The sequence below is a fragment of the Moschus berezovskii genome, chromosome 28 (genome assembly GCF_049115385.1).
Source record: "Moschus berezovskii isolate FMDL1 chromosome 28, NW_MosBer_1.0, whole genome shotgun sequence".
In the NCBI taxonomy this organism is placed as follows: Eukaryota; Metazoa; Chordata; class Mammalia; order Artiodactyla; family Moschidae; genus Moschus; species Moschus berezovskii.
In genome coordinates this window covers 18,366,743-18,390,100 of record NC_142487.1, presented here as the reverse complement: position 1 = coordinate 18,390,100, position 23,358 = coordinate 18,366,743, and the positions used below count along the sequence as shown (strand labels likewise).

General features: G+C 43.6%; 1 protein-coding gene across 9 annotated transcripts in view; it reads left to right on the top strand.

The window, feature by feature from the left end:
• LOC129549846 (cilia- and flagella-associated protein 53) overlaps positions 1-8,663 on the top strand; it is a 63,275-nt gene extending 54,612 nt beyond the window's left edge. For 2 of the 9 annotated variants that reach the window (XM_055417362.2, XM_055417348.2), the window contains 2 exons: positions 326-428; positions 6,604-8,658. In XM_055417362.2, the coding sequence (XP_055273337.2) occupies positions 326-428; positions 6,604-6,832 (332 nt within the window). In that variant the 3' untranslated portion in view covers positions 6,833-8,658. Of the gene's footprint in view, positions 1-325; positions 429-6,603 lie in introns of all 9 variants that reach the window. The other 7 variants (XM_055417358.2, XM_055417357.2, XM_055417354.2 and 4 more) reach the window with 5 other exon arrangements.
• Positions 8,664-23,358: the final 14,695 nt, after the last annotated feature.

The window sequence follows — 23,358 nt, the reverse complement described above, 5'->3', positions numbered from 1 at the left end:
GACTGTGTCCTGCTAGGCTCCTCTGTCCATGGAATTTTCCAGGCAAGAATACTGGAGTGGGTTGCCATTTTCTACTCCTGGGGATCTTCCCAGAGATTGAACCCATGTCTCTTGTGTCTCCTGCATTGGCAGACAGGTTCTTTACCACTATGCCACCTGGGAAACCCCAATGGGGATGACTACTTCTACCTTATTGAACTAAGATCCAGTCCAGTGATTCTAAGCTCTGCCTTTCTAAAGACAACATGGCATTGATGCCCAGATGATGCTGGCAAGTCTTTTATGAAAAAAGTCATTTAGCAAAAATTACTTTTGTCTTTCTTAGTGCAACGGAAAGCAAAAGAACAGGAAGAACGTACTATGGAACAGGAACGTATAAATGAAGGTCTTAAAGAGCTTAACTGTGAAGAGAGGGAGAATTTTACAAGGTATGGCTTTGTTTTTTTTCATAATTACTAACCACCTACAAAAGGGAGATTTTTAGCATAAAGGACGATGTGCCATAATTTGTGTATTATTATTTTACATCAGTATTTTTGGGTTGGCCAAAAAGTTCCTTCAGTTTTAAAGTAAAAATAAAAGACATTTTTCATTTTCACTAAGAACTTTATTGAACTACATATCCACTGTTTTGTTCCACTACCTTCTGCCATTTTTCAGGCAACTTCATAATTCCTTCTTCCCAAAACTTTTTATCTTTTTGAGCAAAGAACTGTTCCAGGTGACTGTTACAGTCTTCCAGAGAATTGAAATCTTTTACATTGAGAGAATTTTGTAGAGACTGAAATAAATGGAAATCTGAAGGTACAGTGTCTGGTGAATATGGTGGTTGAATCAGAACATCCCAGCCAAGGTGTAGCCATTGTTGCCTGGTCATGAAAGAAGCATGCAGTCTTGTATTATCCTGATGGAAGATTTATGTGTTTTCAACAGAAAACACATAATTCCAGGTACTTTTTGTCGAGTACTGCTTTCAGTTAGTCTAACTTGGAGCAGTACTTGTGGGAATTAATCATTTGGTCTTCCAGGAGGAACTCAGAGGACTCCCTTCCAATCCCACCACATACACAACATCATCTTTCTTTGGATGAAGACCAGCCTTTGGTGTTGGTGGTGGTTCATTTTGCTTGCCCCATGATCTGTTCCATTCCATAATATTGTATGGAACACTTTTCATCACCTGTCACAATTTGTTTTAAAAACAGGATTTTTTGTACATTAAAGAATCACATACAGAAATACAGTCAAAGAGGTTGGTTTTTTTTTTTTTTTTGCTTAACTTATGTGCAACCGAAACATCAAAGTGATTAATATAGCCAGTTCAGTTCAGTCGCTCAGTCGTGTCCGATTCTCTGTGACCGCATGAATCACAGCACACCAGGCCTCCCTGTCCATCACCAACTCCCGGAGTTCACTCAAACTCATGTCCACAGAGTCGGTGATGCCATCCAGCCATCTCATTCCCTGTCGTCCCCTTCTCCTCCTGCCCCCAACCTTTCCCAGCATCAGAGTCTTTTCCAGTGAGTCAACTCGTCGCATGAGGTGGCCAAAGTATTGCAGTTTCGGCTTTAGCATCAGTCCTTCCAATGAAAACCCAGGATTGATCTCCTTTAGAATGGACTGGTTGGATCTCCTTGCAGTCCAAGGGACTCTCAAGAGTCTTCTCCAACATCACAGTTCAAAAGCATCAGTTCTTCGGTGATCAGCTTTCTTCACAGTCCAACTCTCACATCCATACATGACCACGGGAAAAACCATAGCCTTGACTAGACGGACCTTTGTTGGCAAAGTAATGTCTCTGCTTTTTAATATACTATCTAGGTTGGTCATAACTTTCCTTCCAAGGAGTAAGCGTCTTTTAATTTCATGGCTGCAATCAGCATCTGCAGTGATTTTGGAGCCCAAAAAAATAAAGTCTGACACGGTTTCCACTGTTTCCCCATCTATTTCCCATGAAGTGATGGGACCAGATGCCATGATCTTTGTTTTCTGAATGTTGAGCTTCAAGCCAACCTTTTCACTCTCCTCTTTCACTTTCATCAAGAGGCCTTTGAGTTCCTCTTCACTTTCTGCCATAAGGGTGATGTCATCTGCACCTTCAGTACTCTTGCCTAGAAAATCCCATGGATGCAGGAGCCTGGTAGGCTGCAGTCCGTGGGGTCGCTAAGGGTCGGACACGACTGAGCGACTTCGCTTTCACTTTTCACTTTCACACATTGGAGAAGGAAATGGCAACCCACTCCAGTGTTCTTGCCTGGAGAATCCCAGGGACGGGGGAGCCTGGTGGGCTTCCGTCTATGGGGTCACGCAGAGTCGGACACGACTGAAGTGACTTAGCAGCAGCAGCAGCAGTAGCAGCATCTGCATATCTGAGGTTATTGATATTTCTCCCAGCAATCTTGATTCCAGCTTGTGCTTCTTCCAGCCCAGCGTTCCTCATGATGTACTCTGCATATAAGTTAAATAAGCAAGGTGACAATATACAGCCTTGACATACTCCTTCTCCTATTTGGAACCAGTCTGTTGTTCCATGTACAGTTCTGACTGTTGCTTCCTGACCTGCATACAGGTTTCTCAACAGGCAGGTCAGGTGGTCTGGTATTCCCATCTCTTAAAGAATTTTCCACAGTTTATTGTGATCGACACAGTCAAAGGCTTTGGCATAGTCAATGAAGCAGAAAAAGATGTTTTTCTGAAACTCTCTTGCTTTCTCCATGATCCATCGGATGTTGGCAATTTGATCTCTGGTGCCTCTGCCTTTTCTAAAACCTGCTTGAACATCTGGGAGTTCATGGTTCACATATTGCTGAAGCCTGCCTTGGAGAATTTTGAGCATGACTTTAGTGTTTGAGATGAGTGCAATTGTACGGTAGTTTGAGCATTCTTTGGCATTGCCTTTCTTTGGGATTGGAATGAAGACTGACCTTTTCCAGTCCTGTGGCCACTGCTGAGTTTTCCAAATTTGCTGGCATATTGAGTGCAGCACTTTCACAGCTTCATCTTTCAAGATTTGAAATAGCTCAACTGGAATTCCATCACCTCCACTAGCTTTGTTCCTAGTGATGCTTTCTAAGGCCCACTTGACCTCACATTCCAAGATGTCTGGTTCCAGGTGAGTGATCACGCCACCGTGATTATCTTGGTCGTGAAGATCTTTTTTGTACAGTTTTTCTGTGTATTCTTGCCACCTCTTCTTAATATCTTCTGCTTCTGTTAGGTCCATAGCATTTCTGTCCTTTATCGAGCCCATCTTTGCATGAAATGTTCCCTTGGAATCTCTAATTTTCTTGAAGAGATCTTTCGTTTTTCCTATTCTGTTGTTTTCCTCTATTTCTTTACATTGATCACTGAGGAAAGCTTTCTTATCTCTACTTGCTATTCTTTGGAACTCTGCATTCAGATGTTTATATCTTTCCTTTTCTCCTTTGCTTTTCACTTCTCTTCTTTTCACAGCTATTTGTAAGACCTCCTCAGACAGCATTTTTTTTTTTTTGCATTTCTTTTTTGCATTTCTTTTCCATAGCCAAGCTGGTGCAAATGATTTTCACCACTTGATTTGGATATTTGGAGTATGTTGGCTATCTTGTGGTGTAATGTTGATTGGTATAACATTGATTGTTCTCAGTTAATGTCTCGGTTTGATTGCTGTCAACTTCAACTGGTCTGCCTGATTGTAGAGCATCATCTAGAGAGAAATCTCCAGCACAAAACTTAACAAACTACTTTTGATGCATTCTATCAATCACAGCACCTTCTCCATACACTGCACAAATCTTCTTTGCATTTCAGTTGTGTTTTTACCTTTCTTGAAGTAATGAAACATAATATGCCAAAATATTGCTTTTTTCTTCCATCTTCAATATTAAAATGGCTACAGAAAAATTCACAAATTTTGATCATTTTTTTTACTGCACAGTGATATGACAACCATTGCAATGCAGTCTAACAAAATTGTTTTGAATGAAGTTAGAGATAACTTAGTGGTACTAGAGCCATCTTAAGGAGAAAAACCAAATGAATCTTTTGGTCAACCCAACCTGTAGACCATTTGTCCCAAAAGCTCAACTCAGTTTATAAAATTTCATATAAGAAATAAACACCCGTTCAAAAGAAAAAAAAATTAGCACCAACCGTTTTAGTAAAATTCAACTCTGTTGCTATTATATGGATTCTGATTACAGACATTAAGTGTTAAACTGGACAATCATCTTAAAATATATTAGACACAATTTTTGTAAAATAGGCACCAATCCTAAATTGTAATGAAATAAGATTTTTTCCCCATTAAATAAATTCTGAAATATAATGTGACCTAATTAGATGAACAGAAATGGCTTATGGGGGTATGATTCCATGTAAACATCCCAGGAAGATTTTTGTAGTCTCCCTGGGCTGGGAAACTAAAATGCTCCCGGTACTCTGAGATACAGCACTTCCCTCCGGTGTTCCTCCGATCACCATGATCAGGCTCAGGTGGAGGAAATTGGTCAACGCCTCCTTTCAGCCTTTCTCGAGTCATATCAGTCTCTTCCCACTGATGGCCGTGACACCCGATTCAGGTAACCAGTGTAGTGGAGAAAGCGGACCTGGCTCCTCTAATTGCTGGTCAGCCACCTTGTCCCTGGGGCCTGTTCCCTGGCTTACCCACATTTGGTGCATAGAAATAAGCTCTCTTCTTCCTATAAAGAGTGTGGTTCATATACGGGAGCCTGTTGTCAGTGTGGGGGCACTGAAAGCAACATGTGGCTTCCTGTTCCTTGTTCTGTGCTGGAAGTCATTCCTTCTCACTTTGGAAAGGCTTCTGTTGGAGACGTGAGGGGAGCTTAATAGCAACTCTCTTCCCTACCCAACTTCTGAATCAACTAAGAAAAAAAAGAGAGTGAGCAGAAGGTATCATAATTACTACAATTACCTACTGGTGTGTAGCAAAACACCCCCAAATCTGTGGTTTAAAGCGAGTTTTGATTATGTCTCGTGTTTCTGTTATTGATAAGGCTCAGCTGGGTGGTTCTTGCTTGGCATCTCTCACGTGGTTCAAGCCAGTTCTGATTAGGCTCAGCTAGAATGGACACTTAAGATACCTATCCTTACAGCTGGTAGTGTGTGCTGACTGTGCTTGGAGATCTCATTTGGTATTAGCCAGAACACCTACATGTGCCCTCTCCATGCATCTTGGGCTTCTCACAGACTGGTATCTTGTTCTGAGAGGAAGAGTACCGATAGCAAGCATTCTAAGAGACAGATTGAGGAAGCTGCCAGGCCAGTTAAGGACTATGCTTAGGACTGGTTTAACAGCACTTCTGTCGTACAGGGCCCATCTGCCTTCCATGGAATGGAGAAATGCTCCACTTCTTGGTAGTGGGATAGAGGTTCACATTGCAGAAGAGTGTACGGTAGGCAAGATAGCACTGTGGCCATCTTTGGAAAATAGAATCTGCCACAGAGGCATAGGTGTGCTGTGATCTTTATTTCTGACAAGATTTGGTATTAATAATATGGTTTACAGATTATAAAATGATAAAACTGCTATGGAAAACAATATGAAATTTCTTCAAAAAATTAAAACTAGAACTACCATATGATCTAGCAATCTCACTTTGGTATCTATCCAAAATAAATGAAAGCAGGACCTTAGAGTTGTTTGCATGTTCATGTTCATAGCACCACTATTCATAATAACCAAGAGGTGGAAATAACCCAGATGTCCATTAACAGATGAATGGATAAACAAAGTGTGGTAGGTACATGCAGTGGAATATGATTCAGACTTAAAAAAGGGAGGAAATCCTCTCAGATGCTACAGCATGGATGAGCCTTGAGGGCATGCTAAGTGAAATCAGCCAGTCACAAAAAGACAAATGCTGTATGATTTTACTCACCTGAGGTACCTAGAGTAGTCAAATTCATAAAGATAACAAGTAGAATGGTGGGTACCTAGTGTCGGAGGGAAGGGTCAAGGAAAGAGTTGTTTAATGGGTATAAAGTTTCAGGTCTGTAAGAGGAAAAAGTCTTGGAGATCTGTATACTTAACGCTACTGAGCTGTTCTCTTAGAAATGGTTAGGATGGTAAATTATGTGTCTTTTACCACAAGGGAAAAAAAATCACTATAAACTTTTAAATGTAGCTTACATATAGAGGAAATCATCTAGTTAATACTAAACAGAATGAGGCAGACTTGCCAATCCAGTCGGCAGCAGTACCAGACCACTGGAAGCCCCCCTGCAGGGAGAATATGCCCCCTTTTGATAGAAAGCAGAAAAGAAACAGGCAGAGCAGCTGTTTCGTTTTACCAATAGGTGTCACTTCTTCTTGGAGGGGAGTTGGGGGGGATGTAGAGAGGCCAAGGGCTCTCTCCACGTAGCAGTAAATCTTTTGAATGGGGAAGAGACATTCCCTCACTAAAATCAATCATTTGTTCTAAGACTGTCATTATTGTTCAATAAACACATTATTGAATTTTTCATCTCTTTCTTCCCCACTCCCCCTGATTTTAATGGTAACTTTATTTGACTTTGAAAATCATATTTTAATCGTAATGCCCTACATAAATCCAAATGCTTACTTTGATAATTTTATATACTTTGATATTTCTAACATATTAGACGCTGCAGTTTAGCCCAGGAGTACAGGAAGCAACTTCAGATGCAGATATGCTCCCAGCAGCAGGCCCGGGAAGCAGAAAGGGAAGAGGAGCGCCGAGAGTTTGAAGCGGGGATAGCAGCAGAAAAGAACTTCAAGGACAAGATCCAGGAGATCCTGTCCACCCACCAAGTGGTGCCCCGAAACATCCATCCCATGCGAAGGGCATGTCCTACTAAGCTTCCACCATAGTTGCATAAGCACCAACCTATTTTTCCTCAGTCTTTTGCTATTTTAAAATACTGTATATCTCTTTTAACTCATGGATAAATTGTTCTTTTATTCTCTGAGTTTCCATAATTATATGCCAGGAAATTTTCTTCTTTCAAATTAAACTGCTCCTTTCGTAGACTGACAAATCTGAATGATCCACTTCCTGTGATGATGAATGATCCACACAGTTGACAGTCCTGACTTACCTCCATGCCTCCCTTTCTTGTTCATTTATTAGTAGCTTCACTTTCTTTCATCCATCTGTCCATATGCCCATTTCCTCTTGCTTCCACTCTCTTCTCTCCTGTAGACATAGTTCTCTCCCTCTGTGTTTATGTCCTTGTGTAGTCCCCTTCCACCCTGAATCTGGGCACTATATAAAAAATATGTGCATTTACTGGTTAAAAAAACCAAGGTAGAAAGAAGTCAACATGGGCATATTCCTAACGCTCAGCATTATCATTATTTTCACTTCTCTGAGTTCCCTCCCAGGCTTTGTTATATGGATACTCATTTTTGTTTTGTAAACACACTGCCATGTTGCTTCACCTACCATATTTACAAAAGGATGCATAATGGTCTACTGGGTTAGTGTATTATAATTTATTAAACAATGGACTTTGAGTTTGTTTCAAATTTGTCCCTATAGCAAATTATTCTATAACTACATTCTTTTGAATTATTTCCTTAGAATCAATCAATTCTCAGGTGTGGGGTTTCTGGGTCAAAGGGGATTAACATTTATATACTTTTACTTCCAAGTACCATATTTGCAAAAGCAGTTTTTAGAGTTGTAGACTCTTTTAGGGAAATGTTTTCAGGGCCAATTGATATATTCCCTGATGGTTTAAAAATGTCTTTAAGCAAATTGTTTGCTGGAATTTCTGAGAGGTTTTTTTCTTTAACCTTTCTACCCATTCATTCACTCTTAGCTCTGGGAGTCTACCTTCTCTGGATCCTTTCAAGCCCCCTTGAAAGTTAATCTCTAATCCAAAAGTAGGAGTCTTGGCCAGGAAAAAAATAAAAGGAAAAAAGAGGACTATCCTTTAAGTTTTGTTGAAAATCAGCTGACCCTTATTATAAGGGTGTATTTCCAGACACACTGCTCTGTTCCATTAATTTATTTGTCTATCCTCATACCAACACAACACTGTGATAATTGTTGAAGCCTTAAATAAGGCTTGAAATCAGTAGTGTAGCATCCAAATTTTTCTTTTTTTCCCCCCAGTTTTTGCCTATTGTAGATTCTTTAAAGTGAAATGAAGTCGCTTAGTCGTGTCTGACTCTTTGCGACCCCATGGACTGTAGCCTACCAGGTTCCTCCATTCTTTAAATATCCATATGATTGTTAGGATCATTTTGTCAGTTTCTACAAAGATGCCTACTGAGATTTCGATAGAGGTGGCATTTACTCTATAGATCAGTTTGGGGAGAACTCCCATCTGAACAATAATGAGCTTTCCAACCCATGAAGAAGGTCAATCTCGTTGTTAGTTTAGCTCATATTTAATTTTTTAAGCAATGTTTTATAGTTTTCAGTGTGCAGGCCTTGTGCTTCTCTTGTTAAACTTGTTCCTAAGTATTGCTCTTTAATGCTGTTGTGAACAGAATTGTTTTCTTAATTTCATTTTTGGATTATTCATTATTAACATGTAGCAATATAATTGATTCTTTTGTATATTGAGCTAGTATCCTATGACCTTTCTAAATTTACTCATTAATTCTAGTAGTTTGTTTTTTGTGTTTTGTTTGTTTGTTTTAGATTCTATAGGATTTTCTACATTCAGGATCGTGGCATTTGAAAATAAAGACAGTTTATTTTTTTCCAGTCTGGATACCTGTTGTTACTTTTTCTTGCCTTACTGCCCCAGTTAGCGCACTATCAAGTATGATACTGAATAGAAGTGGAGAGAGTAGACATTCTTGGCTTGTTCCCAGTTTTAATGGGAACCATTCGACTCATTTCTTAACCATTAAGTATTATGTTATTTGTAGGTTTTTCTTAGATTCTCTTTACCAAGGTGAAGTTATTCCCTTCTCTTCCTATTTTATTGAGAGTTTATATGTAAAGAGGTATTGGATTTTAGCAAATGCCTTTTTCTTTGCCTGTTAAGTTGAACCTGTGATTTTCCTTCTTTGTTCTATTAATATGGTATATTACATTGATTTATTTTCAGATATTAACTAACCTTGCATATCTGGGATGAACGCCACTTGTCATTTTTTTAAAACAAGTTAGTGCATTTCATTTGTTTTTTTTTTTTTTTTCTTGCCACATTGGAGAAGGAAATGGCAACCCATTCCAGTGTTCTTGCCTGGAGAATCCTAGGGACGGCAGAGCCTTGTCGGCTGCCGTCTATGGGGTTGCACGGAGTTGGACATGACTGAAGCGACTTAGCAGCAGCAGCAGCAGCATGGGTTGTTGTGTGTCTTTGATCTAGGTCTATTGTGATGTCTTGTCTGGGTCTGGTATCAGGATGTTATTGGCCATGTGAAATGCGTTGGAGAGTATTCCCTCTTATTTTCTGAATGAGTTTGTGAAGAATTGCCACTATTTCTTCCTCAAATGTTGGATGGAATTCACCAAGGATGCCACCTAGGCTTTCTCTGCAGGAATTTTTTATTGCTAATTACTAGTTTTACTCACTTAGGTCTAATCAGATGTTCTTTTCTTCTTGAGTCAGTTATGGTAATTTGTATTTTTCTACAAATTTGTCCACTTCATCTAAGTTGTCTAATTTAAACACATATAAAAAGTGAAAGTCAAAGTCATTCCATTATGTCCAACTCTGCAACCCCATGGACTGTACAGTCCATGGAATTCTCCAGGCCAGAATACTGGAGTGAGTAGCCTTTTCCTTCTCCAAGGGATCTCCCAACCCAGGGATCAAACCTAGGTCTCCCACATTGAAGGCAGATTCTTTACCATCTGAGCCACCGAGGAAGTCCTTAAATACATATAATAGTTAAACACATAAAAACCCATATAGTACTTCATAAAATTGCCTTATAATTATTTTAACTTCTAAGGGGTCTATAGTAATGTACTGCCTTTCATTTTGCTTGGAATTTGGGGGTATTTTGCCATTCTGTGATCAGAAAATAACTGGAAAGCATGGCCTCTCCATCCAATATCTTCTCCTGCCCCCAATCCAGACTGACTCTATACCAAAGAGCATGTTACTTAGAGGATTAAAGCAGTTTTTAAAAACAAAAAGTAAAAGCCACTTAATTGCTAAATTATGCTGTTTACCTTTTCCTTATTTTTATGAAAAAGAAACTAACCTTTCATCATATGGATGCAAACTTTTTTTCCCCTAGTTTTTCTGCTCTAGGGATGGCAGTAAAGAAAGATGTAAAGGATCTGAATTCCTGACACTTTATTATCTCGTAGGGCTGATTTCACCTCTTTGGTCTCCTTTAAACAATTTTTTTCAGAGTTACCATATAGTTTTTTCCCAATCAGTTCGAGTATCACTTGATTATCCCGGTAGTATTTTCATTCAGATTTCATTGGGTTTTTAAATCAGTTCAGGGATGTTGTCAACTTTACAATATTTATTTTTCCTATCCATGGATCATAGTGTAGCACTATTCAGACTGTTCATTGCCCACCGATTCTCCATTTCCTCTTCTCTCAAATTAACAGGACCTCAGTTTTTGTGAATGTGTAAATTTGGCTGGGCATGCTGCTGTGCAAATAAATACTACTTTTTACACTCCATTGCAGACAGTATTTGTCCAGGTGCCTAATTCTGGCCAAAGAAATGTAAGTAAAAGTGTTACATGGGTCTTTAAGAAGAAGGAAGGGGAGGAAAATTTTGGAATGTCTCTAAGGATCACTGTGAAATCACTTCTCAAAAGACAGAAAATGGGAAACGTCATCAAAAACCACAATTTCAAGATGCTGGGAACTGACCAAAGACATGCAATAAACTGAGAAGCATTTACTCAAGAAAATCTACTAAACATTGGTAAGAATGGTGGGAGTACATGACATTTTGTCCTGGAGCTGCTTTGAGATCCCCCTCAGCTGCATGGAACAGTGGTTCTATCAGGGCAGGGCAGGTTGTAAGGACCGACTGGCAGCCTTGCTGCCAGAGGGGACTGATTTGAGTGGAAGCAAAATTTGGAAAAATCCATGCTTGGGGCATTGTCAAAACAATAGCAGTCTTGGTGGCAATAAATCAGGGAAGGCTGACATCATGGCTAGCCTGAGATTGTGGTACTGTTTGGGGCAAGCAACAGACAGGCCAGCCAGAAATTTCAGGAAGATTTGGGGAATGTGACAGCCATTATAAGCTTTGATAAACTCCCACATATTCTTTGTGATATGGGAGCTGCATAGACATAAAATTTACACCCATGCTTATGAGAGACCTAGCATGCCCCAGTAGTCTACTGATCCTTGGCCAAATTTAAGGCCTCAAACATACAAAAAGTCAAAGCTGTGGCAGGTTTGCTAATGACAAAGTTTGAATTGTGTTCCTCACCTCTCATACTGATCCATCAATAAAAGGTGAAAGCCTTACTAGCTTACTCACAGACCATAAACCTATGGTGACCCAGGGCAACTCTGGGGAAACCATGCTTAAAAATAAAAAGAGGAGTTTTAAAAATGTGTTATTTAGCCAGATGGTATAAGGGGTCAAATGAAGTCAAGTATGTGTGAATGACTTGATTTACTATAAGATGCTATACGTATAGGGGCATTATTATCTAGTCCATCCATCTAGTGCAGTATCCCTGATCTGTGGCCTAATCTCTCTCTGGGCTTCTCAGGTGGCTCAGTGGTAGAGAATCTGCCTGCCAGTGCAGGAGACCTGGGTTCAGTCCTTGCATTTGGAAGATCCCCCAGAGGAGGAAATGGCAACCTACTCCAGTATTCTTGCCTGGAAAATCCATGGGCAGAGGAGCCTGGCAGGCTACAGTCCATGGGGTCACAAAAGAGTCGGACATGACTTAGTAACTTAGTGTTCTTGGTCTGAACTCTTCCAGTGATAGGGAAATTCTTTATATCAGACTGAAATGTATCCCCTCGAGAAAATATTTGCAAAACATACATTCAAAATGGACACATATCCAGATTATATAAACAACTGCTACAGCTGACAAGAACAAGATAGCCCAGTTAAAAAAAACAATGGCCAAAAGACTTACACAGACACTTTGCAAAGGAGGATAGGAAAATGGCCAATGAACAGATGAAGAGATGCTCATCTCTCACGTCTCTTGCATTGCCAGGTGTATTCTTTACCACCAATACCACCATTTGTCTCCACTCCAGACCTTCCATCATCAGCTTGTTCTTCAGTGGTCACAACTCCTTTCTCTAGTTTTGCCTTGAAATGGTATGTTCAGAATTCGACAGAGCCCGTCCAGAAGAGGTCTGCAGAGCAAATACAACAGGACGAGCACCTCCTTCAACCTCTGCATTATACTTCATTTAATGCAGGCCGCGGCTGAGCCCACTAGACTCTCTAGTCACAACTGAAAAAATGTAGACACAATTTTCTTGTCCTTGGCAGTCCCTGCCGGCCTGTTGTAAACAAGCCAGTAAGAAGCGATGTTTAATACTTAAAGGACAAAGTATTTCACTGACTTTACTGCCTTCTATTTGCAAACCAGTGTGACGACTACTGATGACTAACTAGTTATCTGGGCAAACAGCTTCTCAGAACGTAGATGAGAGCTGTATCTCATACACAGAAGAATTTCCTATATGGAGAAGCCCCCAAGGTAACAGAAAGGGTATTTTATCACACCTAGTGCTTCCCTGGTGGCTCAGAGGTTAACGCGTCTGCCTCCAATGCGGGAGACCTGGGTTCGATCCCTGGGTCGGGAAGATCCCCTGGAGAAGGAAATGGAAACCCACTCCAGTATTCTTGCCTGGAGAATCCCATGGATGGAGAAGCCTGGTAGGCTACAGTACACGGGGTCACAAAGAGTCGGACACAACTGAGTGACTGAACAGAACAGAACAGAACAGTGCAGGTCACAGCAAAAAGACACACTTCTGTTTTGTCTCTTGTGAAGTTGTTGGCTGGATGAGGGCTCTGAGAGCCATAACTGCCTTCAGATGTCCATGCTTTTCCTTAAAGTTCTAAGATGTGTCTTTTGGATAGAGGCTAAGCATTGTGATGTGGGACTTTTTATTTGAAATTACTGTAGATATGGTTCTGGGCAAACTGATACAGCAAGACAATTTCATGCTAGGTCTTTGCTCCATGTGCCATTAATCAGCTGGGTTACCTTGGCAGGACTTTCTGGGAAAAAATTCTCTCGTCTAAAAGCTGAGGTGCTTCTTGAACTAGAAGGGAGCCGAGAGGGTATCTAGTCCAAATCCTTCACTTCATAGATGGGAGAAAGTGTCTGGGGTTTGGTGGCCTCACAAGCCCATTAGGAGGGCTCAGCTACAATTAGGTTCTTCAGTGGGTGGCCTGGGAATTGTGGGGTGGGCCGAGCAGTGGGGGAGGAGCCAGTAGAAGAATGTGTTACAGGGTGGCTGTCATGGTAGGCAACTGGACCTTAGCCCACTTGGGCACCTTCTGAAGACGTGCGTAGACCTCACAGGTGTATACTGCTCAGGTAGAAGCTGGGGCATTTACCACTCCCTCCCCTTTTGGTTGAGGGGTGCCCCTAGGGGCACTGACTTCCCCAATTATAGATGGGAGGCTAAAGAGGCCATGAGAAAACCCTGGGATGATAAAGCAAAGCAATGCAGGGCCTGCCCCTGAGGTGGTCCCTGGGGCCCTGGACAGAACTATGGCTGGAATCTGGGGGACAGAGGGAAACAAGGCCAGGGAAATGATAACTTACTATTTGACCTGCAGCACACAGCTAAAACTGGGCTTCCCTGGTGGCTCAGCCGGTAAAGAATCTGCCTGCAATGCAGGAGACCTGGGTTCGATCCCTGGGTTGGGAAGATACCCTGGAGAAGGGAAAGGCTACCCATACCAGTATTCTGGCCTGGAATTCCATTGGGGTCACAAAGAGTCAGACACTACTGAGTGACTTTCACTCACACAGCTAAAACAACTCTTTCTTTCCTTTTTTTTTTTTTTTTGCATATTTCCCAGTTGTGTGTATGTTTTCTCTCCAGTTATGCACTGTTGCTTAAAGCAGGTACCAAGTGTTAGATAGCTCTGATGATCCTGAGCTTTCAGCAAAAGGTTTGCCAAGAGCAAGTCCTCAGAAAATGTTTCCTTGTTTGTTCTGGGGGAAAAGAAGAAGGCTAAGTAGCCAGAGTGAGAGGGTCACCATAGGAGGGCTAAGCAAGGCTGAAGTGGAATAAAGCCAGAGGGACAGCCCTGAGATGACCAGCAGCCAGTGGTGCTGACAGGCAGGAGGCAGAGAACTGTGACTGTGAAGAGACCATGCCAGACCTAAAGCGGGCGGGCACTGGACGAAGAGATGAGCCGTCGGAGGTAGCGAGACCCAGACATTTCTACAGCTCCCAGCTCTGGACAGGAAATGTCTTTAGCTTCCAGAAGCACAGGCATTGATGTGGAGCAGGCAAGAAGGTGTGTTTGCTCACTCTCTCCCTCTGGGGCAGCCTAAATGCACAGATGCCATCTTGACCACACCCCCAAGGCTGGTGACCTTGGCTCCTGTCTGCTTTTGCTGTGTACTTGACGCTTTCAGGGGAGCAACTCTCCAGAGCGAGGAGCAGGTTAGCCGGGGTGACGTGGAGAGGGAGCGGGTGTTGTTGGTTAGTCACTCAGTCGTGTCTGACTCTTTTGTGGCCCCCTGGACTGTAGCCCACCAGACTGCTCTGTCCATGGACATTTCCAGGCAAGAATACTGGAGTGGGGTGCCATTCCCTTCTCCAGAGGATCTTCCTGACCCAGGGATTGAACTTGGGTCTCCTGTGTCTCCTGCATTGGCACCCAGATTCTTCACCACTGTGCCACCAGGGAAGCCCATGGGAGGTGTTGAGGGAAAAGCATTTTGCCCCTCCGTGTCTCCTAGACACTGAGTAAAGGGCCCTCCTCTGGTGGCAGGTCTCTCTCTGTGTCCCTGCAGGACTTCAGTGGATTTACAGCTGATAAAGGACCACGAGGCACACACAGCTTCAGCTGGCAGTGCTTGGACAGGGTTGCCAGGGAGGTTACTACTCACAGCATAAGTAGGACTCACAGCAGCCTGCAGACATGAAGAGCCAGAATCTGGAAGGGCAGGGGTACAAGGGAGCTCCCAGCCAGGAGAATGGACCGAGCAGGGGCTTACAGATGTAGGTGACGTTGCTCAGTAGCATGGTGGGGAGTCTCTGGGTGCACAAACTCCCAGGAGGCCCTAGCATTCGGGGCCCTGTTACTGTGAGGCCATATCCTCGCTATGGGTAATAGCTGTTGGTAATATTTCATGGGGTTTGTAAAGCAGGATATCTCTATGTGGCTAAACATGTGTGTGTCTGGGCTATTTTTAATATTTTTTGGGCTGTGCCCCACAGCATGTGGGATCTTAATTCACCAACCAGGGATCAGATCCACACTCCTTGCACTGGAAGCAAGGAATCTTAACCTGTGGGAAGCCCCTGGACTATTTTAAAAAAATAACTGGGTACATAAAACTTTGTTTGGCGTTGGTAGCTTTTGAACTAACAGGTCTCCACCTGCAGTTAAGAAATAAATTAACCTATGGGCCAATATGCAGCAGCCTCTTTTATGTTTTACTTAACATTCTCTGAGCACCAGGAATCCAGCCATGCAGAACTGAGAGCTATTGTTCCCCTAGATAGATACTCTCGTCACTCCACAAACACAGGCACTTCTCCCCACTGCTATGCCTGGACTCAAAGAGTTGATTCAGGATGTCACGCCCTCCCTGCCACATGCCCCATGGAATTCCAGCCTTTCCTTCACTGTGAGCTCAACTCAAGATGGCGCCCTGCCTCCCTGCTCACTCCCAGCTCTCTGGTTCTCTTTTCCATCCCAGAGCACGGTTTAGCTGTGGCAGGCCCGTGTCCACTACTAGACTATGAAGCTGTTTGAAGGAAAGAGCCAGCTCTGGACTGACGTGTGTCTCCCTGAAATTCGTATGTTGAAGACTTAACTCCTGATGTGACTGTATATGGAGACAGGGCCTTTAGGGAGGTAATTAGGTTTAATGAGGTCAGAAGGGTGGGGCCCTAACCATATAGGGTTGGTGTCCTTATAAGTAGAGGAAGAGACACGGGGTTTGCCTTCTCTTGTGCATAAAGACGCAGCCATCGGAGGATACAGAAAGACAGTGACCATCTTCAAGCCAGGAAAGGAGTCCTCATCAGAAACCAACCTGTTGGCACCTTGATCTTAGACTTCCAGCTTCCAGATCCGTGAGGAGATGAATATCTGTCATTTAAGCCACCCAGCCTGTGGTATTTTGTTATGGTAGCCTGAGAACACTTACCTTATTCCCCTGAAAAAATCTCTCATAGCACCGAGACCAATGTCTGGCACATGGAAGTTGTGCTGTTGTTCAGTTGCCTGGTCGTGTCCAACTCTTTGTGACCCTGTTTCATGAGATTCTCACAGCAAGTATACTGACGTGGTTTGCTGTTCCCTCCTCCAGTGGACCATGTTTTGTCAGAACTCTCACTAAGACCTGTCCATCTTGGGCGGCCCTACACGGCATGGCTCACAGCTTCATTGAGTTGTGCAAGACCTTTTGCCATGACAAGGCAGTGATCTGTGAAGGAGCACATGGAAACCCCTTCATAAATGTTTGTTGAGCTGAACTGTAATTCCCAAGTGAATGAGAGGCATGCATGGCGCTGGCAGCGCCCTGGATCTGGAATCTCTGACAAAGGCCAGCAGCCAACCCTACTTCTTGCACACTGTAGGAGACAGACCAGCCTGCCAGCCTCATCTACGACTGAAAAGTCCACAAAGATCAGAAACTAGAAAGTCTGATGCTAAGCCTCATTTAGTAACAAAACTGACCTTGAACAAGGGTGAAAATATTTAAGGACATCTCAATGGGTTTTTCTATACAACTGTGAATGACTTTGATTACTGAGCACTGGCTAAATGCATTATAAAACCTATGGCTTAGGTATCTAATACATTTCTAAAGTGCAAAAACTTCAAATTTCAAAACATATCCTGCCCTAAGAGTTTCATATTAAGGATTGTGGACCTGTGCTCTCCAAAGGGGTTAATACCAAGCCCACTGCTGTCAACCTGAGGAAGACCATGGGAAGCACTGATTGTCTGGAGTGCAAGTAAATCGCAGTGGTTATTCAGAATGAGAAATAACTTAGACCGAAACTGGAGGAACCCGTGACTGGAATTACAAGGTTGGTTGGTATGTATATTACAGATGTCCATGTTGTTTTTGAGCGGTTTATTCCACCGGCCTATAAAATGTGCTGAGCACAGTTTTTAAAGATGTCATGAAAAAGCACAATATGACCTAGGAAAATAGCAGCTGTGCAGTTTAAATTCCAATTGGCTTTTTATAAATTGTGCTTAACAACCAGAGGAATCAATAAAAATGCAATTATAAGAACACTCACAATTATTTATTGCGACTATCAGTGTTGCTACTACAAATAATATGAATAAAATTGATCTGCTGAATTTACAAAGTCAAGCATGTTTTTAGCAGAAAACCTCAATATCTTTAGTATCTGGACACTATAGAGCTTACGATATAAGATTGAACCAGTTTCTTCCCTTGAGGAATTTATAGTCTGGTTGAAGGTCAAGACCTAGAGACAAGAAATAATTGTGAACACTAAAGCAACATATAATCCAGTGCTGTGTTAAGTATAATCAAGTATGTGGAACAGATTTACTGCTAAGCCTTCTTAAATGTTCCAGAATTCCAATGTAGCTTGGGATGAAGGGAAGCCCCTGGTTGGGAGAGCCTTAGAGAGAGTGTATTGAAGCTGCGTTTGAACTGCCTGCCTGCTTACAGAGCACTGCACTGCCTCAGCTTACATTTTATGTTTAAATGGAGGAGATTGGAGGACCTTTCCATGAGTCAGAGGAGGGTGGTACCAGTCAGGTCATGCTTTGGGGCCACATCACTGCTGTTCTGGATTTTTAGCAAAGGTGAAGGTGAACCATGGCTGGGGCAATCAAGAAGGCTTCCGGGAAAAGGTGGCCCTTGAGCTGGACTTCTAGGTTGTGTGGACTATAGACGGCCTCAAGGAGGAAGAGGATCTTTGGAGGGGAGTCTGCTGGGAGCAGGTCATAGTGAGACGTGGACTCGACTCAAGCAGAGAATCTGTCTTGGGGGCAGGAATTAAAAACTTTCTGAGGGGGACCAAAAAGTCTCATTTTCCAAATGAGAAAAAGGAAAATCTGCTAAACCTCCCCAGGTTCCAAGAGAAATTAGTCGCCTGTAGAATTTTAGTAGCTGCACACCTGTCTTGGGCACTCTTCGTGACACCTCTCCTCTTTCTCCACTGGGGGTGCGGTCTCGATGGTCTGGTTAACGCTGCGTGACCGAAGCATTGGGACTGCTGACTCCAGGAGGAGGGAGGTGGCTATTACATGACAGGCAGCTGGTGCCTGTGGAGTCTTAGCAGCTTTGAGACCTGGGGCCTGGGGGCTTAGCTGCCTTCCAAGGCCAGTGGTGAGGTCAGGGCTGAGGGCGGTAGGGGCAGCCCAGCCTAGACTCTAACAGAGTTAAATGAGATGCTGAAGGTGAAGGTTAGTGCTCAACAGATGGCCAGTGCCATAGCTCAGTACTGGGAACATCACAGACCCAACACGTATCCTATCCCTCCAGTGAAGTGATGTAAGCATGCCCCAGGAGCGCTCTGTTTCTGTTCCTGGTCAAGGGAGTTCTGTCTGCAAGGACAGCCCGGCTTTCTTGAGAATCCAGCATCTTTTCTCTGCCTCTCTGCTCAGTCGCTCAGTTGAGTCCAGCTCTTTGCGACCAAATGAACTGTAGCCTCTTCCTCTATCCGTGGGATTCTCCAGGCAAGAATACTGGAGTGGGTTGTCATGCCATCCTCCAAGGGATCATCCCAACTCAGGGACTGAGCTTGCGTCTCTTTGTCCCCTGCACTGGTAGGAGGATTCTTTACCCAGTGAGCCACCTGGGAAGCCCAGCATCTTTCTAATACTTCATTATTACTTAGCAACCATCCGTACATGTTTTCTGCTTTACGAGCAAGTCATTTTACTTGTCTTCATTGTAGCTACAGCACTTGGCAGGGATTTTTTTTTTCTTTTTTGTAACTGAGGGTTAACATTCATGCAATAAAATGTATGAAGTGTGTGGTGTGGGGAACATTTACACGTTTGCTCCTGTATAACCAGCCAATCAGGATATGTAATGTTTCCAGAATCCTAAACGTTCCTGTGCCCCTTCATTCAAGGCACCCTCAGAAATCCACTATTCTGACTTCTATCCCCACCCATTAGTTTTGCCTGCTCTTGAACTTCACAGAAATGGAATCGTATAGAATGGAGTCCCCTGTATCTCCTGTATGTCTTTCACTCTGCGTAATGTGTATGTGATTCTTGCATGTTCTGCACAGATACCCACAGTTCATTCTTCATTCTTCTTGGGCACTGTTTCATTGTCTGAATGTACCATAATTCATTTATCCATTCTCTTGTGGGCGAGGATGATTAAACAACATTTACAAATGAAGAAAGTTAGGGCCAGAGTGAATTAGCCCCTTAGGCTCCTTAGGTAGGGCAGCTGGGAAGGTGAGAATTAGAACTGGAGTTTTCTGGTCCCAAATCCAGGGCTTTTTATTTCTTTTTATTTATTTTTTTGAGCTTTTTATTTTGTATTGGAGTATAGCTGATTAACAACGTTGTGACAGTTTCAGGTGAACAGCAAAGGGACTCAGCCATGCGTATACATGTGTCCATTCTCCGCCAAAACCCTCTCCAATTCAGGTTGCCACATAACATTGAGCAGAGTTCCTTGTTATTATCCATTTTAAAAAGAGCAGTGTGTACATGACCATCCCAAACTCCCTAACTATCCCGTCCCCCCGGAAACCATAAGTTCGTTTCCTAAGTCTGTGGAGTCTTTTTCTGTTTTGTAAGTAAGTTCATTTGCATCATTTCTTTTTATATTCCACGTATCAGGGACAGCATACAATATTTCGCCTTCTCTATCTGACTTACTTCCCTTAGTATGACAGTCTCTAGGTCCATCCATGTTGCAGCAAATGACATTATTTCATTCCTTGTAACGGCTGAGAAATGTTCCATTGTGCATATGTAGCACATCTGTTTTATGCATTCCTCTGCGATGGACGTTTAGATAGCTTCCATGTCTGAGCTATTTGGAGCAGTGCTGCAATAAACGTCGGGAAGCGTGCATCCTTTCAGGTCATGCTTTTCTCTGCATATATGCAGGGCTCTTCCTAATGGACCACTTTGGAGCACTGCTTTCTGGAACTTCTCTTTTTAGGTTGCAAAATTTTGGCTTAGTTCAATCAAAAGATAAAAGCAAACACTACAACCCCCATTTTGTTGGGAATTCTCACGTGAAAGTGTAAGCGGTGCTCAGAATGAACACGGGGGGCTCTGAGTAGATGCTTCGTGGTCCTGATTCACACGGAAGTCCTAGAGTGGTGGATTCAGTCTCTCAACTGTCTGTGTTTGTAGCCGCTGTGTGAGTGAGACAGGGGAAGTACCGCCGCTCCCTGACGGAGGACGCTGTTCCTGGACGGCTGGTCCAGTGTGTGCGCGTCAGCTTAGCATGATGCTAACTGTGCTGAAATTCCGAAGCGCCGCTCTGTGTGTGCACGTGGCCACACGCTTCTCCCTGCACTGCACACCAGGCACATTGCTCCACCCCTGGGAGGTCCTGGGCTTCCAGGACCTTTCTCCCAGGACCCAGCTGGGGCCACTCTAGCCCTGCCGTTAGGGCTGACTGTAGTCTTGCTCCAGCCCTGGGAAGCATCCAGGGTTGGGCATCTGACTTGGGCAGAGAAACTGGATGAAGCTCAGAGGGATTTGTGGAAAACTAGCCGCAAGGAGATCCAACCAGTCCATTCTAAAGGAGATCAATCCTGGGTGTTCTTTGGAAGGACTGATGGTAAAGCTGAAACTCCAATACTTTGGCTACCTCATGCGACGAGCTGACTCACTGGAAAAGAATCTGATGCTGGGAAGGATTGGGGGCAGGAGGAGAAGGGACGACAGAGAATGAGATGGCTGGATGGCATCACCGACTCGATGGACATGAGTTTGAGTGAACTCCGGGAGTTGGTGATGGACAGGGAGGCCTGGCGTGCTGTGATCCATGGGGTCGCAAAGAGTCAGACACGACTGAGCGACTGAAATGAACTGAACTGAACTGAGGGGGTGGGGAGAACTGGGTAAGGATTTAGAGCAATTATACAAAATAACAAACCACTTCTTTGTAAATCCTGCAAATCACAGCCCAAGTCTGGAGCCAAGAACCAGAGAAATTTCTGTGTAGCAAACAGGCTATGGAGGGAATGTGCTTTATGTAAAATGGGCAGTAAAGTCAGGGGTCTGCACTGTCAGGGAGAAGGCCACGGCACCCCACTCCAGTGCTTTTGCCTGGACAATCCCATGGGCAGAGGAGCCTGCTGGGCTGCAGTCCATGGTGTCGCAAAAGGTCGGACACGACTGAGCGACTTCACTTTCACTTTTCACTTTCATGCATTGGAGGAGGAAATGGCAACCCACTCCAGTGTTCTTGCCTGGAGAATTCCAGGGACGGGGGAGCCTGGTGGGCTGCTGTCTATAGGGTCGCACAGAGTCAGACACGCCTGAAGCAACTTAGCAATAGCAGCATTGTCAGGAAGAGGGTAGGCTTTTTCATTTATTAGCAGAGAAATTACATTTCTTGTGAGAGGTGCCACTCAAGTTACAATAGTGAAAAGTACAAAAATCAAGTTTTCTCTCTGACAGTTGCCATTTCTACTTTCAGACCCTTCCTCTAATGACATCACCTTTCCTCCCAGCCCATCTCTAACAGGCTGGGTCCCTTCTCCATAACCTCCACCCCTTGGATACATCGCTTATGACTTTTTCCCCGTGAGGACACGTAGTTACCCACCTTCCCCGCATTCACAGCTAGTTTGGGCTCTCTTTTCTGACCCTGAACTCATGGGATCTTCGATCTCTATACACAATGTCCTCTCCTCACCAGAAAATGTTCTGAAAAACGAATCTCTGAAATGGCTGAACTAGTATCTCCATGGACAAACCTTAGGGTTTTGTGACACCAGGAGTCTCTTATAGAGGACATTCAGGTGGTCTCCAGTCTTGTGTTATTTCAAATCATGCCACCATGAATGAACTTATGAGCATATTAGCAAAATAAATCCCTAAAGTGGAGCCTCTGGGTTAAAGGGGATGTGCATGCTTGATGCTTTCTGATCATTATTGCCAAGCAGCCAGCGATACTCCCACCCACAGCACTGATTAACTTTAGAAGGGGAGGGGTTGACTGATGATTGGAGGGTATTATGAAAGAGGGGAATGAACTCAATCTTGTTGTGTTTCTTCAACTTTTTTGTGTGTGTTTCAAGCCTTACTTTAAATACCAGAATATTTGTTGACACATCTGAAATGATCAGAAGACAAAAGTAGACAAGTGGGAGGTGGTTAAAACACGGTCATTGTTGCAGCCCCACAATGTGTCGTGGGGTCCGCAAAAGCTCCCAGGCCAGCCCACACTGCACACCCTCTCCCGTGTTGGGTAGAGTGCTTGACTACACAGTCCGTGCGCTCAGCCTACAGGGCACGAGCAGACATGTTTGCTCATTCCTTACCTTTCATCCACAGCAGATGGCATCCTGTTCATGAAAGTGTCTTTTCAAACACTAATCAGTTTTATACATTGTAATCAGGATTTGGTGGCCCAATGGTGACAGTTCACCGTGCTGCTTCAGTGTGCCATGGGACACTGATTGAGAACCACTGACCCGAAAGCCAAGCAGATACCCCAGCGAGGAGCAGGGAGTCTGTGAAGTTACCAGAAAAGGGTCACAGGGATCCTGATAGGTGAGTAACTCCCAGCATTGGGAATCTGGAAGCAAGATCTCAGCAGGTCCAGGCATCCATGGGAAACCACTGCAAATATTGGGACACAGTACTGAGACCTAGGCTTAAGGATGGGATCATAGATCAAGGCAAGACTGTGGGGGAGATGCCAAGTCTTGTCCTTGGAAAACCAGGGTACGGCTTGATAGGGAATCAGGTAAAGCTGAGGGCGCTAGGACAAAACGAGGATTTGGTTCCTGCAACCAGACTGCGGCCAGGCTTCATTGTAAGGAAGCACTCCCCTTGCTGGAACTGGGGTGCAGTCTGAGGGAAGATGAGCATTTGTGACTGAGTTGGACAGTTTACTGACTTTGGACTTCAAACTGGTGGCAGCTCCAGGGCCAAGCTTGCCTGCGGGTGGTACACGTGAGAGGTGGGGGACCAAGAGCTGGACAGATACGTCATCAGCCGCTTGTGGAATAAGCTTTAAGACCAGCTTGAGCAGGAATGGCAAAATGCTTGAGTCAAAAGATAACTTGTGTGTGAGAGAATTTTACAGCCTAATTTATGGAGTAACACACA